The sequence below is a fragment of the Accipiter gentilis genome, chromosome 17, assembly GCF_929443795.1.
Source record: "Accipiter gentilis chromosome 17, bAccGen1.1, whole genome shotgun sequence".
NCBI classification, from domain to species: Eukaryota; Metazoa; Chordata; class Aves; order Accipitriformes; family Accipitridae; genus Astur; species Astur gentilis.
In genome coordinates, this window is record NC_064896.1 from 18,973,032 (window position 1) to 18,991,939 (window position 18,908).

Genomic DNA, 18,908 nt, shown 5'->3' on the forward strand with positions numbered 1-18,908 from the left:
ATTACTTAATTTTAACCATGAGAGATGAAGGAAACTATTGAAAGCAGCTGAATCAACATCAGCATTGATATAACTAGCTGGTTTGGGTTTCTAATCTTTTTTCCTTATTAAACTAAAGGAGGAGAAGTACAGCATCTTATTTCTTGACCCAGAAATCACTGCAAAACCAGTTTCTCTGAACTCAGAGAGATTTTATTAAAGAAAAAATAAATGACCAAGCTAATTAATTAAATCTAGAATGTTTGCTTTTGCTGTATCAAGAACGGTACACTGTAAGTCAAACCTCAAATTCAACTATTCAGCCATGGTTTCCACCCTCTACATGGATACCGAATATTTTCCAGAACAGGTCCCTATAGCTCTTACGAGTTCATAGATTAAATACGATTGACTACAGAAGTGAAGAACAACTAAAATCAGATGTCATACTGAACTCTCAGGTTAGCCATCTGACATTATCTTTTCAATACAAAATGGACCAATCATTGCTCATCTATGGAAAAGAAATCTGGACAAGCAGGCCAAAAGGGAGTTGCAGCTAGATTCTGCCATATGTCAAGACATCCAGAAACCCTTACTGTGATGTGAAATTACTCAAGAGTGATACACCCACACTTGAATTGATAGATGTTAACACCCCTTGGCAGGACTTCCCGCACAATTCTGGTGGAATTATAGCTGATGGTAAATAAGAAACTCAAATTCAAAATAAGATATGTAATAATAGATTTGATGCCTCTTTATTCCACATTTCTGCAGCTACTAGATTAAAAACTCCATGAAGAGTCATCAGTGAGGATGATGAACTTGACAAGAAATAAATTTTTAAGTAACCTGAAGACAAAGAAATTATTCTAGAATAAGACACAACTACATATATATTTATATATATAAGTGTGTAGGTATAGGCATATCTTATGCCTATATGTAAGACATAAATACATACATATGTGTATACAAATAATAAAATCCTAGCAGAAAAATGAAAATTCAGAGTAGGAACCAAACCCAAAAGGATGTAAAGCCAAAGCTTGTAAACACTGGTCTTTGTGACTCACCTCCTGGGGTATGTTCCATGCCATATAGACATGGCTCTTAAATTCATCCATCCAGACTTCAGCCACCCTTAATGCATTTCTCCGGACATGAGCAGTTAGGTCTTCTGTGTATGGTTTATGTGCTCTTTCAATGTGGGCAATCCTGGAGCAAGGTAGAACCTCAACACTTCCTCCGCATTGCCATACCTAGTAGGAAAAAGACATTCTGCTAGTGAGAGCGCCCTACACCACTGCTATCCTTTAATAAATACACTGAAATTATTTTATCTCTATGCTTGTCATTGTTACAAAGGAGAATAACTATTCAAGGCTAATTTGACTATATAGAGGGTTTTCTTAGACAGTTGTGAGAGGAGAGAGTTACTACCTTGCCTTACTATGAATTACTACTACTACTTAACCTTCCTACAGAATTATTACATTGCCAGTAGCCTCTCATCACAAACTTCCTGGATCAATTTAGCTATTCTCAAGATTATTAATAAAATTATTTATAGGGCATCCAAAACAATAGTGTCTGGGTTCAAGTTTTAATGCCTTGCAGGCATTTCTCTTAAGATTGTGCACAGTCCACCTCAGTGCATACATGCACTATTCAGAACCTTGAATTAGGCAGCCTTACGTAGAAGGGAAACTAAGCCAATCAGCTTTTTAAGATCACTAAAGCTTCAGGTTCTAGGAAGACTAGAAATATAAATGCATCTTATGCTTTGTTTTAAACACAGCTCAGAAAGGATCAGGTTTATTTCTTTTGAGAAGGAGTGACAGACTAAGACTGCCTAGTGAAAATGTTCTATGAACAATTTCAACACACACTACATATGACACACACAATATAATTTATAATTATAATACATTTATAATGTAGGTTACTGTACCTGCTCAAGTGTGTTTCAGTTTTGCTTTCAGTTTTGCCCACTACCACAGTTAAACTAATGTCTATAATGTTAATCATAAGTATTGCATCCATTTCTGATTTTCTCTCTTTCTGCTTTCCACAAAAGAGAAAACCACTTGGGCAGCCTTAACAGTCAGTGAAGTTCTTCAGTTATTTTACAAAGAAGCTCTTTTTCTGTGTACCTTGTACTATGTAAACTTCCTAACAAGATCAAGGCAGCCTATTCATAATAGTTGAGTGGATGCTGCTCAGGTGAAAACCCAGATGTACTCAAACTGCTCCTGCTGAACAAGAACCTCAGTGTCCCAGAGGCAGGTGTACTCACTAAGAAGTGGCAGAGTCTGCCTTATGATACTGCAGAGATTCCTGAGGCTTGGTATCCCATACCAAGAGAGCAAAAAGTGAGAGTGAGGGGGTGCTCCTTCCTCGTACAGCTCATCCAGGAGACAGTATATTCTGGTCTCCCTCCTAGTGGCCAGGGATGTAGGTTGGCAGAACATCATGTTCTGGAGCTGATCTGTGACCCCTCAGGTCTGTCCATCCTATAGGCATATGCTCTACTAAGGAGGCACTTTGTTCAGTCATTCATTTTATGTATTTAGACATCTGGCTTGAATACAGCATTTAGGCATTTGGCAGCTCCTGAGACCAGAAGATGTGGCACAGATTCAGAATGTTTACAAAGCCTTTTCTGAACTGGTGCCTAATTGCATTCAGCATATGCTGGGAGAAGAGATAAAGCCTTGGTTTTCAGAGCTCTCTGGAAGATGAGCTATCCCATTAACCTACTGTACAGTCAAGGGAGCTGAAAAGACTTCAGCATGTCTCCATGTCCAGAACTTGGAAAACCGTAAGAGTAAATAAACATAACCATTACCAACATCAGGGCAAAACTGAGATGATCATAAATACTTAAAAATAAATGGACAATTGATCTGGCACAAGAATAAATAATCTGGAAACAACACTTGTGTCCTGTCTTTCTAAATATCATATAAAGTAGGCAATCCGGTTTAACGATCTAACAAAAATAATAGTTTGTCAAACATTTAGTTCTAAATGGTTCAGCTACATTTCCTAATAAAGTTTAAATGTGAAGTATCATCAGGCTTTGCTCATACAATGCCTGCTTTCGGTCCAAGCCATTTCTCAGTATGGCATTGACATCCAGCTATAAATTGTTTCGGTTACTCACTGTACACTGTTTAAATTAGTATCACAACAGACAAGGAAGATATAGAGATGGTCAAAACTTAGCCTGGGACAAGACAATTCACATACCGCATATGCTGCCTACTCTGCCTAGCCTTTGCTCATTTTAACTAGGAATGGCCTCGATCCAAGTCCAACACGTGAACACCATATCTTTTGTAGGATTTTCAGAGTCACATCTGAATGCCATCTTGACAACAAGCTGAGCCAAAAATTCACAGTCTATAATAAGCTGAATTTCCAAGTAAATTTCTAGGATCTGAAAATCTCAAAAGCATACTCATCTATAATTTTAGTACTGATTCAGTAATCAGTAAAATCGAATTTGACTTTACAATGAAGTCATATGTGTTTTCAAAAACATCCTGAGATGACAAAGTCTTTAATATAGTTTGTAAATAACAATTACCCACTACCTGAATAAACACCAATTAATCAACTCTGGTGGCCACTCCTTTCTCTTAGATACTGTCAGTCTTTGTTCTATTTCCAAAGACTAATTAATTGTTCTGCGAGAACCATGGATTCACTTAAAAACTTAATGCTAAGAGGGAGCTGTCAATACAGATGTTGACAGAACAGGCGGGTTGTATTAAACAGCTTCAAAACCAAATCCTGTTATTTCTAAGCAAAAATCTCCTGCAAACCATGAAAATGTACCAAAACTGGACTAGAGATATGTGCTAATGATTTTCATATATCAAGATGAATAAAAGTCCTTTAATGACTTTTTAAAGAGGAAGACATGAGAAACACATGTGATCTGAAGATACAGGAATTGTAAGTTGGTGTGTGTAGAGCTTGCAGTTACAGCACTAAACCTGTAGTAGCACTACCCTAGATGTAGGCTATGAAGGCTCGCAGAGCACTCGCAGAGTGAAAGCAGATGCAATACTTTGTAAGGGAGGAAAGCACAATTGTGACTTGCTCAGCTGGTCACATCTAGGACAAGCCATAGTACCCTTCTCTCCCCAAGCATTCTTTGCCAGTGGGATTACAGTACGGTGAGAAAGCTCTTTTCTCCAAACACTTCATTGCACTTAGGGAGAGGCCAGCTACAAAAAAAGAAAATGTAGGTAGGCCTTAAAGTGGGATTTTCAAATGGCATGAAACTCTCCTGAAATCTGAAGGGATTCTGGATTCCCAACTCCCCCAAACATGTACAAAATCTCCAGCCAAGGAATGAAGGGCTTTGCTAGTCATACACTAAATATTAAACACTATGATGAGGATTATTTGAATACTACACAATATAATATGATTAACTGACTGCTACAGGAAGTGTTAGGGTTTTTTCATTCTTCCCTGATTATATTTGCAATAAGGAAATTTCTTGCAGCTAGGTCAGGAACACCCATCCATTCTTTCTTTCTTTCCTTCTTAGACCAACCATCCTCTTGAATCCGACCACTCCCACCTCCCTCCACCTCCTTTACTCGTGTAAACAAATCCATGGTATTCCAACCATTGTGCTGGGAGCCATTGTGGATGGTTGGATGGTTTTTCAAGACATCTTGAAAAGGTATAAATCTCACATCAAAAGTGCATAGGAAAGACTCATTAATTACTCTGAACCAACACCTTTTGGTCAAAGACAATTTTTAGTTTGTTTTTTTTTTTTTAATTAATATTTTAATACTAATAAAAATATTTTCTTAAAGACTCAACTCCGAGAGAAGCTGCGAAGCCTTTTAGAGCGGTCTGTTCTTCATCTAATAAAATTCCTGTAGACAAGAGATTGTCTTTATAAATAAATTAAGAAATAGGAATAGCAATTGAGGGGTCAACTCCTCACAGCTTCACACATTTTTCCTGTGAATTTCACAGCTATTTTTTTGCTGTCATTAGTAATCTTTATTCAGGCTTCATCCATACTGAATATCACCTTTCTAGTTCTCCAGCACTGTTATTTTATGTGATGGCTATAAATAAATACAAAGGTTTAAAATCAGTGAAGCTCTTCCAAACTATCACCCATTACTTTAGCAGGAAGTCTAAAGATAAATAGAATGGTTTGAAGTAAAATGTTATCTCTCTGAGCATACTGTTGCTGCAATCAGTAATACTTAATGACAAACCCACTTGTACAAATTGCAAGGAAGAAACTTGATGAATTTCCTAAACTATGGTTAAAAGGAAATGCAGCACCTTTTCCTGTTGCCCATGAAGATGTTTCACCTATGGTTGCAAGAGGTGGAAATTGCTAGCAATAGTCTCAATTTCCTGCCAAATCCCTAAACATACATATACACTTGTCAAAAATAACATATGCTTCCATCATTGTGATAGAATAAATAGCAATTCACATTTCATTCTGTAAAAGTATCTATTGCAAAACTGTACCAATGGGTCTCAGGCTTTGCCTTAAAGCAAAGACCTTAGAAGGTTTTCAAGTGCGAGGGACTGCTTATCTTTGGGAATATTTAGCATGACTGCTTGATCCCCAGTAATGCAGAAAGTTTGCTTTTCTTCGGAGGAATTTCTTGAGGTTCTGGTCCTGCTCATTCACTTAGCAAAAACAGTCTTTTAAAAAAAGAACACACCAACTGGAGTTTCCCTTGCAAAGAGCTCTCAGAATCTACTTCAGTGTGTTTTCAATGCTCCCTTCCAAGAGGACCTTAGAAAGGCTCTTTATTCTTGAATTTCCTGAGGAGGTTCATACATTTGCTATAGTCCCAAGAAGGGCTTAGAGGGCTTCCTCTTCTTGAAAGAGTTCCTTCAACCCTAGCAAAAGGTAGTAAAATTCCATAAAAAAATTCAAGGTGTAAAGGGACAGTAGCAGTGCCAAGGCGACTTACAAAGCTGAAAGACTACAATCAGCAAAGCCCGTGACCTAAACTAAGCAAGGCAAGTGGGAGATGATAGGAACACTAAATGAATATGGAGAATCTACTGGGGGGGAAAAACGGGGTGGGTGGATGGATCCTCCTTTTGACTCTTCAGTTGTTGTGACTTATGTGGAGAATTTGTCCAAGCTCTAAGCACTTCTTTCTGTTAATTTACTGAAGGTACATTTACACATGAGCTATAATTGTGGCCCTACATCTGTGTCAATTTATGTTCACTAACGTTAAAGTAGCCTCACAGAGCAAATAGAAAACATGTTCTTCACATTGGAAGAGCCAGGAAAGCAGGAGACACGTAAAACTGCAGAGAGAACAGAGGTGGTGGCACAACAGATCAGCTGCAACTTCCCCTCTGCTAAAGTAGCAAAGGACCAAAGTACTGGAGACTCCAGTGGGATGGCACAAGTGAGGTGGCTACAGAGGCATTAACACACCAAATGGCTTCCTTAAGCATTTTGCAAAGGCATAAGCCCTATTACCGCTATGCTCTCATCACTCACTCGTTCCCACCAAAATGAAGGCAGTAGTGAGAGCGTTTGCACAGCCTTCAGTGTGCAGGAGAGACGGGTGACGCACACATCCTTAGAAATGTCTATCAATCTGGTTATAATTTTTTTTAGATCAAATTCCATTCACATCTGGAAAATCTGTTTCACTAGACAAAGGGGCTCTGTGTCTATTTAGTTTTATTTTTAAATCCACATCCTTCAGTAAATACTTTTAAATTGCATTTAAACATATTTGAATTTGCATGTTTAATCAAAACAAATAAAACTCCGAAGCTGATGCCTCTCTTGAATATTTAATTTATACTTCATTATAAAATGATATAACATTAAAAGTGTTTCTTTTTATCTCTTTAATCACTGAGTGTTCTTTTCATGTCATGGAAGCTTAATCTAATAAAAAAATAAACCCTACATGATGCTGAGCAGTTTATTAGCATGTACTGCATTTATTAAATTTACACAGTTCATGCAGTTCCTCCAAGAACTGATTTGACCTTGTTTGAAACCATCATTTCATTTGGACTGCAAACAAAACTTTTTAATAATTAAGTGATTTCTCAAAAAGCTGAAGCAATTTCTAGCTTCTGTGAAGTCTGCAAATGACAAAATTAGAAGAACTCATTAAAGATGCCCTGAAGATTAAAAAAATAGTCAGTGTGAATTAATTACTACTGTGGATACAAACAAATAGTCACCAGTATATTTAAAAAATATTTTGGGGAACAATTTGATGCAAAAAATATTTGAGAATCTTGTTAACCTTTGTCATTACCATTAATTGTTTATTGATAACCAATAATGAGCTTGCTGCTTTACAGGCAAGTATGAATAAACTATTTTTATTCAATACCATGAGCTAAGTCTGTGATCATTTTGGGTCTGCATTTTTATTGTGGTATCTTGACAGGTGACTGCAGAAAGGACAGAGAGAATGGTCAGATACAACGATCACTGACATCAGTGTTCATGTTTCCAGTAGCAATCTGTGGCTTTTGGATTGCACCCTGTAAGTTTTTGGATTGTCGTGTACATTTGGGTATCTGTCTCTGTAAACCTAGAAACTATACTGACTGGATGAAATACGTTAAACTTTATTTAGGTCATATCTCCACTGAAGTCAGATAATCTTCACTAAATAATTGCAGTAGTGAAAATAAGTACTGATGGATTTGGCTGACTTTCCCCAAATTCAGCAAGAAGCCATGCACAGCTTTGCTTATTCCACTGCTCTCAAATAGCTTCCTCTCACCGAAGAAGTCTGCCCAAACAGTAGAATTAAACACAGAATCCTGGCCTGAGTCACAAAAACTCAGGATTAGAAAAATGAGAATATAGGTGGACAGGAAGAGAAGGAAAATACACTGCTTACAGAAGCTACGATTCTGGTTTACTCCCTGCTTCTAGATGCTGAATAAGCTGGAAAAGAGAATCATGTCATCGGTGTGTACCCCTGCAGAGGGGGAAGTCAGGGTGTAACTTCGTTTCAAGAGGTGACTGCCTATAGTCACAGCTCAGAACAGTATGCATAGAGAAATTAGAGAGTGGAGAGAGAGATTTTTACAATTACTTATCCATTTTACTGAAATGCTGTGAGGTTTTTGAAGACTATTCTACTTACCATCATCATACAAGCCTGTCATACTTTCAGGTAAATTTACCTATTTGTGTGTGAGAATAGCTTTTTTCCATAACCAAGCTGATGATCTTAACATGAAACTGTGAGCAACCTACAAAAACACACAGGCATGACAGACTTCACATCTGCTTGCTTTGCAACAGAGGGACCCTATCGTATGGACAATCTAAAAGACTTTTTTAAAGGAAATAAAGGCTTTAACATAACTAGAGCTGTTCTCAATTTTTAACATGTAAATTATCCCTTAATTCTTACTTTTAATGTCACCATTAATTGCCTCATAGGCCTCATTTTACATTAATTGTGCCTTATAAAACACTCTCATTGAAAAAGTAATACATGTAAAGATTCTTCCCATATTGAACTGTCAGTAGTTTCCTTCCTCTTTTAGCTAATTGCTTCATTATGTACTTTTTAAATTGTTTTGTTCTGCAGGGATTAATTTTGCACATATCTTCATGAGATGTGAAACTTTTACAATGTATTCTAAAACTATGTATGTTGTGTTGCTGGTTTACCATTTCAAGAACTACTCTATGCCTTGCATTACTAGGAGATAACATGCTTCAAGGGTCACTGAAAGGATACGGCTTCATTCAGTTCTCTTTCAAATGTGTCTTATCTCATTGCTAGGCACAGCAAATAACTGACACATGAATCACTACATTGCCAAGTTTAAGTCATGAATAGGAAGTAAAAGAAATCACTTTTCATCTTAAAAGGCAAAAAAGCAGCAAACTGAATAACCAGATCACTAGTGGTTTAGTATTCATGGAGCAACTTACTGTACTGCCCATCTTTTACATTTTTACCTCTCTCCCTTACCACAGCTGTACTTAGCTTGATCATTTTTGTTAATCTTACACTAATCCTAAAGACTTGATCAGTACCAGAATACCAAGCTAAGAATAGAATAGAATAGTAGAATAGAATAGAATATTTTCAGTTGAAAGGGACCTACAATGACCATCTAGTCCAACTGCCTGACCAGTTCAGGACTGACCAAAAGTTAAAGCATGTTACTAAGGGCGTTGTCCAAATGCCCCTTAAACACTGACAGGCCTGTGGCATTGACCCCCTCTCTAGGAAGCCTGTCCCAGGGTTTGACCACCCTCTCGGTAAAGAAATGCTTCCTAATGCCCAGCGTAAACCTCCCCTGGCGCAGCTTTGAACGACTCCCATGCGTCCTATCCCTGGATACCAGGGAGAAGAGCTCAGCACCTCCCTCTCCACCTCCTGAGGAAGCTGTAGAGAGCAACGAGGTCGCCCCTCAGCCTCCTCTTCTCCAAACTAGACAACCCCAAAGTCCTCAGCCGCTCCTCCCAGGACATGCCTGCCAGCCCTGTCACCACCTTTGTTGCCCTTCTCCGGACGCGTTCAAGGACCTTCACGTCCTGCTGGAATTGTGGGGCCCAGAACTGCACGCAGTGCTCAAGTGGAGGCTGCACCAGCACTAAATACGGGGGGATAGTCCCCTCTTTTGACCGGCTGGTTAGCCTGTGCTTGATGCCCCCCAGGGTGCGGGTTGCCCTCTTGGCTGCCGGGGCACGCGCTGCTGACTCCTGTTGAGCCTGCCGTCCACCAGCGCACCCGGACCCCTTTCTGCAGGGCTGCTCTCCAGCCGCTCCTCTCCCAATTTACACTTGTGCCCAGCATTACTCCGTCCTAGGTGCAGGATCTGGCATTTCGACTTGTTAAATTTCATCCCCTTAATCACTGCCCAGTGCTCCAGTCTGTCTAGATGCCTCTGCAAGGCATCTTGTCCCTCAAGAGAGTCAACAGCACCTCCCAGTATGGTATTATCAGCAAAATAGAGTTGACTGTCAGTAGCTGGTACGGTGCTATGTTTTGAGTTCAGTATGAGAAGAATGTTGATAACACTGATGTTTGCAGTTGTTGCTCAGTAGTGTTTAAAGTCAAGGACTTTTCAGCTTCTCATGCCCAGCCAGAGAGAAAGCTGGAGGGGCACAAGAAGTTGGCACAGGACACACCCAGGGCACCTGACCCAAACTGGCCAACGGTGTATTCCATACCATGGGACGTCCCATCCAGTATAGGAACTGGGAAGTGGGGTAGGGAATCGCCGCTCGGGGACTGGCGGGGTGTTGGTTGGCGGGTGGTGAGCAATTGCACTGTGTACAATTTGTACATTCCAATCCTTTCATTATTGCTGTTGTCATTTTATTAGTGTTATCATTATCATTATTAGTTTCTTCTTTTCTGTTCTATTAAATCATCCTTATCTCAACCCACGGGTTTTGCTTCTTTTCCCAATTTTCTCCCCCTTCCCACTGGGTAGGGGGCAGTGAGGGAGCTGCTGTGTGGTGCTCGGTTGCTGGCTGGGGTTAAACCATGACACTTCCTAATGGTGCTTTCAACTCCTGCATCCAGGTCATTCATACTGGCCCCAGAATTGAACCCTGAGGAACACTGCTGGTGACTGGTTGCCAGCCATGTGTGTAGCCCCATTCACTACAACCCTTTGAGCTCTGCCCTTCAGCCAGTTCTCCACCCAGTGCACCATGAACCTGCTCATCCCACAGCTGGACAACTTGTCCAGAAGGATGTGGTGAGGGACAGTATCAAAAGACTTATTAAAATCGAGAAAAACTACATCCACTGCCTTCCTTTCATCCAAGGACTTTCCCTTTGTGAATCCATGTTGACTGTGCCTGATGATTCCATTATTCTTTAAATGCCTTTCAATAGCATGCAGTATAATCTTCTCCACAATTATCTAAGAACTGAGGTTAGACTAACAGGTCTGTAGTTCCTGGGTCTTCCCTCACACCTTTCTTTTAAATTGGAATAACATTGGCTAGCTTCCAGCCAGCAGGGACCTCCCAAGACCTTTGGTAGATGATCAAGTGGGGTCCTGCCATAACATCAGCTAGATCCTTCAGTACTCTTGGATGAATCCCATCAGGCCCCATGGATTTGTGAACGTTCAGCTGATACAGCTGGTGCCTTACAATGTCAGTGTCCACAAATGGAAAGTCACTGTTTGCACACTCAGGGGACCGGGCAGCCCAAAGTCTACCAATATAATTAAAGAATAAGGCAAAAAAAACCATCGAATGCCTCTGCTTCTTCATCCCTATCAGTCCGATGACCATCTTCAACAAGTTCGGTCCAATGTTTTCTTTAGACCTCCTCTTGCTATTAATGTACTTAAAAAAGCCCTTCTTGTTATCTGACACAACACTGGCCAGTTTCAACTCTGACCGACCTTTGGCCTTTCATGTCTTCTCACTGCATATGCGAACCACAGCTCTGTAATCTTCCTGTGAAGCCTGACCTTGCTTCCAGAGATCATACAATTTCTTTTTCCTCTTGAGCTCCATGAGGAGTTCCCTGAGCCAAGGTTAGGCCAAGCTGGTCTTCTGCCCCACTTGCTTGACTTATGACACAAGGTGCTGTGACACATGTAAAGGTGTCTGGCCTTTGCAGCTTTGACCCAAATATGCTGGATCCATCCTGGTGAATCCAACCCAGTCATCTACTCAGTTCTGTTACACCACAAGAATCCCTTGGTCTCCCACATTGGTCTTCCTCTAATCTTTGTTAGATTACTAAATCAGTCTTGCAGTACTAAAAACTCTGCATGAAATTAAATTCTAGAGAGATCTCATATCAGTACCACATTAAATATGGAATCTTCACAGACTAGGCCATGAAGAATTGTAATACCAGAAGCTGCAATGGCATTGCCATCATGCTGTGGCTTAAAATGCAGAAAGATATTAAACATGAGGCTATCTTATAGTAATGCACTAATTAGTTTGCATCTCACCTGAGCCCACTGATTTGTAAGGCCATATTGACTTAAACTGTTTTACTTCTTTCCATACCACTATAAACAACAGTTTCCTCTCATAAACCATCAAGATGTCTATATTACTGCCCAGTTAGTAATGTGCAATCTCACAGGCACAGCTGGTGAAAAAACATCTGTGAGAAATCTCCAAGTGCCTCGTCCTCCTTCCTTGTAGGTATAGTGATGCCACGCGTTAGCTGGTGCTGTATCAATCATTTGCTTTCCTGTGGGAGCAGCTAATAAAATGTTCTCTCCCCAGAAGGAGAAAAAAACACAAAAATGATTCACTGGTAATGTTGTCTGTATGTATAATTACACATGCTGTAGCTGCAGGTTACCTGCTGAGGCATTCATGGGCAAACCGGGGGGGGGGTGGGGGGGGGTGGGGGGGTGTGGAACCAATTATTCCACTGTAGATTTGACACAAAACTAGAACAAGCCACAGAAAGCTAGTTTCTGTTGATGTCATGACTGACACCCATTTGGAGGCATGACAATTCCTTATTTTATTCTCAATAGAGGCTGCAATTTTTTCCTGTTGGAATTATGACCCTGTAAATAGAGAATTTTAGTCTGTGTCGTCTTGGGATTCAGGTTGTTAAAACAGTGAGGTACCTTCCAAAACAAAATTAACCTTAGCAACGATTCTGGCCACACTGAGAAGCCACTACTGGTTACACAGGGTGCTAGGCAAGTACTTACACCATACTTGCACTGCCAAGGAATTATTTTTATCTTGATGAAAGTGTGGGCTATGAAAAGCATTATCTACATCTTGTAAGAAGTACCATTTGGTCAATCTTTACAGATTTTTCTTGCAGGGCTCAGTCTAGAAATGATCTCCTCTTAATTCACAAAGGATAAAAATAAAATAGACATCTCTCTATTTAAAGCTTTAATGTAAAGTTAAAGAGAAATCACTATCTTAAAAATCAGTATTTAAATGTTATCTAAAAGTAGCAAAAAAGAATTTTCTTATTTTTGTTCTTCTCAGCCCTTCCCCTTCGCGCATCATCAACCTAATACTGTTGAACAGCACCTGTGATCATACACTAAGGATTTTTTCTTTACAGCAAATCATTCCCTAGTGGCAAGGGCTATGGCCTACTATATTAAAATCAAGTTAAGAACATGGCTTTAAGACCACAGCAAGTGACGGAAGCTGTAAGTGCAAGAATGGGGGATGTCTAGATTTATTTTCCTGAAGGGAATTTAGGGAAGATGTACATTGCTCAGTGGAGTGCCTTGAAAGGGGACCCAGCAGCAAGGACAAAAAGGGACGCTATGCACAGACGACATATCCCACTTCTCAGTCTCTGTGCAAACAGTTCCACAATACAGCAGCTCAGTGAAAAATCCCCTCACTTTCTTTGTTCCCTTCCAGTCTACCTCTTGGCACACGAGCCTGTCAATTTTCCAAACATAACAGTTTGTGAGGCAGCATGGTAAATCACAAACTGATTAACATTAAAATTAACCCTACAGTTTGAAAAAAATTACAACGCAAAGGTTTACTTCTAAACTGGAGGTGTTCAGAGACAGTGGGTACGGGGCAGCCATTCAGACAACTGTGCTGGCAGAGCCAAAGCATTCATGTGCTGCAAGAGTGAGAACAAGAGGATGGCAAGGAGGAGGAGGTCAAAATGTAAACCAACGTAGCTGTTTAAGCCTATGTGTTGTGAAACTACACCCTAGCTTGTACACTGTGCAAAGACTTTCCTTAATAGAAACAGACATCTATTTACATGTAATATATTCACGCTTTCATATAATTAATGGCCTGTATTAGAAACAGGTAAAATTGCTGGAAACTTCTAGGGAAAGAGGAAAAAGTCCAAAATGTTTCCAGATAAATATGGAGATTTGGGGGCAAATGTAAATATCTGCACTTGCTCATAATTATCAAAAAGAACACTCTTGCAAGGGCTTATTGTAAGAAAGACATCTCAGGTAAGAAACAGTTGGGATACACACTTTGGATTGGAAGTCACTGGACTTGTAAGCCAGCATTAGGCTTCTATGCACCACATGGGAGAGACTGGGTCAACTAGTCAGCAATGAAGAATCATGATCCCAGAAGTTGGGGTGGGGGGAGGTTAAAAAAAAAAAAAAAAAATAGAGCCAGAAGCACCTTCAGAAAAAAACCCAAACCACTCCCCCCAAAACACCATCCCAAAACAAACAAACAAACATAGGAAGTCACCTCTGGAATTTAAGAAAAAATAGATCAGAGAGAGGCATGACAGGCTTCACACCTGCCTGCTTTGCAACAGAGGGACCCTATTGTATGGACAATCTTCTGATCAAATAACTCATTTCTGCATCTCTTTTCATAAACTGCATTCCTCTAGTTCTCCACCAACAGAAAAAGCATCAGCATCGGCTTCATGTAAGTTCTATAGACAAACCACCAGACTAACAAGAAATGAAGCAGATATATTTATTATAATGTTATTTTATTGTAAATACAACTAATTTTACTACTATAAAAGTAGTGTGCCATACTCAGTCTGAACTATAAATGCAATTTTCCTCCTGGGTCAGCTGATGTCAAGTCTTGATATATCGTTTAGTGGGAGCAAGCTCTATTCCTTTCACGTTAAAGAGCTATTACCTTCTAACAAAATTTCCTCTTACCCATTTAACAGGGCCATTATACCCCTGTGAACACGAATTCATCTGCAAGTGCAAAGTCTTTGTGACTTACATAATTACTCTAAGTCAAAGCCTGGGCTTACATTCCTTTGACTCTGATGATGACTTAGTCTGTGACCTGAAGCAAATCACTGAATATTTATTCAGGCATCCCTAAAAGTTGTACAAACAACTTCATTGTAACAGATATTTGGAAGCTTTATCAAACATGTAGGCTGCTTTAAAAGGCAAGATGACTGCTACAGGCTTGCCCTTGATAGAAAATCTTCTGCTGACTTCAGTAGGAACTGGAATAGGCCTTTAAGGAGCCTACTGAAAACCAGACTTGAACCATCTAATGCAGGATCTAATTGATTGCAATGGATTGGTAGGGGCTCCCATAGCTACAAGTACTGCTTGTGCAAGCACAACCCAGAAGCAGAGCCCAAATAATGGTGAGAAACACCAGCCTTACATTTTGTGTCTGCTATAAGGCAGTTACCAACACAGTTCCTGTTTGGTTTCTTGGATAAGCAAGAAGATTCCAGTTTGCCCTCCAAATGCAATCTGGTCCCTTAAGCACACTTAAGTCCATTCAATTGGGAATGATTGAACATAAACCAAAAAGAAGCATTACTCATCCTAACATGAATTTAAGAATATGATTCTGGGGCACAGTAAATGAAACTTTCAAAAATCCCAGATAAAGTGACCACGCTGCTCAAAAAGGATGCTGTCAAATCTTGTATCAACCACCCTGCCTTTAGTTTCTTATGGGGCAACCAAGTAGCTTTGCAAGAAAATACTTGCTTGAGGAAAAAATACAGCATTGCTTCAAAGATTCAAAATGCATTCATATTTTGAACTCATCTGTCAGCTTCTAGCTCAAGGCAGCAGAACTCTATTAGTATTTACTTAATAATATATGTTTAATATTTTACAAATGTTATTAAAAAGCCACAGACAAGGGTAAAAATCTAAGAAGTTAAAATAATACACCAAATTAGAGATGAATAGAGCTGAGTAGAGATGCTAATTCATCAGAGTCAAGAGAATAATCTTCTAATCAAAGACCTGTTTTCTGTGGCTTTTATGGTTTACCAACAATGAATGCTTCAGATACAGTTTCCAATAGTTGGGGATTTTCTTGTACTCACGTAACAGAAAGAAGTAGATATTTGTGCAGATAATGAGGTGACAAAAATACCTCCTGGGAGATGATACTGGGATAAGCCTCCATTTCATCAGGGTCTAATTCCCATCCCTGCACAGTGAAAACCCCATCAGTTCAGCTGAAAACAAACCATTTCAAGATTTTAGAAGACACAGTAATGGTTTCTCCTTTTTAAGGAAAAGAAATCCTAAATAGGTAGACTTTGCTTCCCAGAAGCATCTCAGCTGGGAGATTAAATCTTATCTCACATCACTGAAGATGCAGCTGGTAACAAAGCAAATGGAGAACGAGGCTTTGATTCTGTGCACAGGCACAGAGATAGCGATTTACCCAGTCCTGTCATCAAATGATGCTGCAGTGGGTCTGCATATGAATTTGGCTCACAGTAGTTTCACATCCTCTGGAACAAAATCAGTAATATAAGGACAGAGGACCATGCTCTACTTTGCATCTTGAACATAAACAGGTAACTCAAATGATCCTAACTCTTGGTGCTATTTCTATAGTTGAAAGTAACCTCTCCTGTTCCTGTAAATGTTTGCTCTTACGTGCTTATGAATAAAATTTCCCAATGAAAGAACTGACTTCCAGTGCCGAAAGACTGCAAAGAATGGAAATGGGCTGTGTGAAATTTGCTTAGAAATTTAAGCCATGAAAAAAATTAGGAAATTTTCAGTAGGTATCAAGTCCATCATATCAGAGACCGTGATACACAACATCCTACTTCCTGGCTAGCCTGAATACCAGGCCAGTTTGGGCACACGCTGTCTGCTTCTCCACCCCTATATGATAATGCATATCACACAGCAGAATACTCGATGAAGCTAGATACTTCTTAAAAAAGGAAAATGGCAATGAAAGATGAAGCACAGTGAGCAATCCGTAGTCATGGATTGGAGAGCACCATTTTAAACTGGAAACGTTATTAATTGCACTAATACTGTAATTATAATGTAGTTTTTGTAGAACAATTACTGTCTTTATTAAGTAATTCATCATAGGCCTTGCAGTTGAAAGCAACACAGGTAATCTAGAGATTACTTTGGTGCTGCAGAGATGAAAATATAGTTCAGCAGCAGAGATGGACCATCTAGCCTGAAATCACCTGGTGACCACAGTTTTCCATGTAGACCTATCTAAAGGAAATGAGAGGCAGCCCCTGGGAGCTGCACCTCTACAGACAAGTGCTTAGGATGCACCTGAATAACATGGCTGCCCACCATAACATGAGAGCACGTTTGAAGCAGCCACCTGTATTTTGCCAAGACATGGTGTATGGCCCCAGGTGTGTGCCAGAAGCTGGTGGCTGAGGGAAGGAGCTTGCTTTTCAAGCTTAACATCTGTAGAAATAATAATGTGCTTCCCAGAAGCTCTAGTATTGCATTGTACATTTATATTCATCCTGGTATTTCTGGGATATGCTGAGAATTGTGAGAAGACTTGGTAATAAACTGCTGAAAAATCTGTTCATTATAGCACAGTAATTTGTTTTGATATAGCCAGGAACACAGATCCAAGTCAGGATAAAGTTAGATGAGGCAGCATACATTATGCTACCTTGCACACTACAATCTGTTACAGATGAAAGTATTTTATGTAGGTCAGGCACTGCTTCCCTGGAGACAGACAAAAAGCCATAAGGAAATCGGAGCAGTGTTGGGCCTTATTCCAGTGATCCAGTCTACTCCAAAGTCTCAATTATGCAGAGATTTGTGTCTCTGGTCTTGTCTATCAATGTACTCTTCCCAATCAAGTTCTGCAAGGCTAAGTATAGCAGACTGGACAGCATGCACCTCATGATGCAAAACTAGATAAAACTCCTCACACTCACACGGAGACAATAGTTTTGTCAGTTGGAAAAAGAAAAGAAAAATCAAAGTGACACTAATTTTCAACTCATCGCAACACTGAGCTGCAAAATCAGGTTTCAGGAACAGAAGGCAGCTCTCTGGCCCTCACAGTGAGGAGAATGGTGTTATTAAAAAGAAGCAGTCTTGCATTTCTCTCTCCCTTTCCTTAAAACTGTGCTCTAATGTAACTGAGAGGGGACCTGTGCTTCAGTCTTGCTGCAATAACACTTCATCTCTGACAGGTGGGAGAAAAAGAATTTCAGGAACCCAGAAGGAAAAATTAGTATTGTTTGTTATATCTCACAGCCTTAGCAGAGAATCCTATATTTTTAAAATAAATTCCTTTTTCTTGCTACTGTATAACAGTATGCTTTTATTATGGCAACTAAAAACCACAAAATACAAGCTCCCACTAACATTTCATAGCAGAGTTCAGAATTTAATTTTATAACGCACATCGTAACATTTTTTCATTACCATCTATCTAAGAATTTCTCTTGTATCAAAAACCTGAAAGATTCTCAAAGAGAACAGCACTGTATTTTCAGAATGGTATTTAGCTGTGAAGAGATATAGAAGGAAGTACACGAATCACACACAACACTGCATATAGTAAACAGATGAAGAGTGTATGATGGAAGAAGAAAATATGTGCACTTATGCACTTTATGAATATCTTAATTCCCTCCAGAGGGAAGGCAGCATAAACGCCTATATATTCCAGTTTGCTCCATAGTGATTTTCCTAATTTAAATAAATTGAGAAATCTAGAAAGGCTTTTCCCATTATGCCTGTGAGAACCTATCCTCCTTACCGAGTCCAGGATCACAGGTAAACAGGGAGTTTTAGGTACCATCTCTGCCAAATTCTAGCATTGTTACTTTAACGAAAGAATAATACCAAGTTCTGTATTTCTGTCCTTGTCCCAGATAAGTTCTTTAAAAAGATATAGGAGCTTTTGCTCTATTTTTTTCCCCTCCCTCCTCAAATACAACAATGTATACTACTGCAGAGCTGTGGCTCTCCTTTGCATGCCATAATCCATACACTTTTGACTGTTTTTTTTCCCCACACAATAAGAAGCAAGCTCTATTTTAAATATAAGCCACCAGTGTTGGTTGGTTATGTTCCTTACCCTGATTCCAAGCTCCACATTTTCTCCTCCGTATACTTCCATGCCTTCATCCAGCAAGCCAATCTCTTGGAAATATTCTCTATCTACTATGAAGCATCCAATCAGTGCAGGACTTCTGGAAGAATAAACCAGCAGCAAC

General features: G+C 39.6%; 1 protein-coding gene across 2 annotated transcripts in view; it reads right to left on the reverse strand.

Annotated features, from left to right (window-relative positions):
* The window catches only part of GALNT18 (polypeptide N-acetylgalactosaminyltransferase 18), a 257,349-nt gene that overhangs the window by 60,488 nt on the left and 177,953 nt on the right, over positions 1-18,908 (reverse strand). For both annotated transcript variants that reach the window (XM_049819940.1, XM_049819941.1), the window contains 2 exons: positions 18,770-18,884; positions 1,059-1,244 (listed from right to left, as the gene is read on the reverse strand). In XM_049819940.1, the coding sequence (XP_049675897.1) occupies positions 1,059-1,244; positions 18,770-18,884 (301 nt within the window). The remainder of the gene's footprint in view (positions 1-1,058; positions 1,245-18,769; positions 18,885-18,908) is intronic.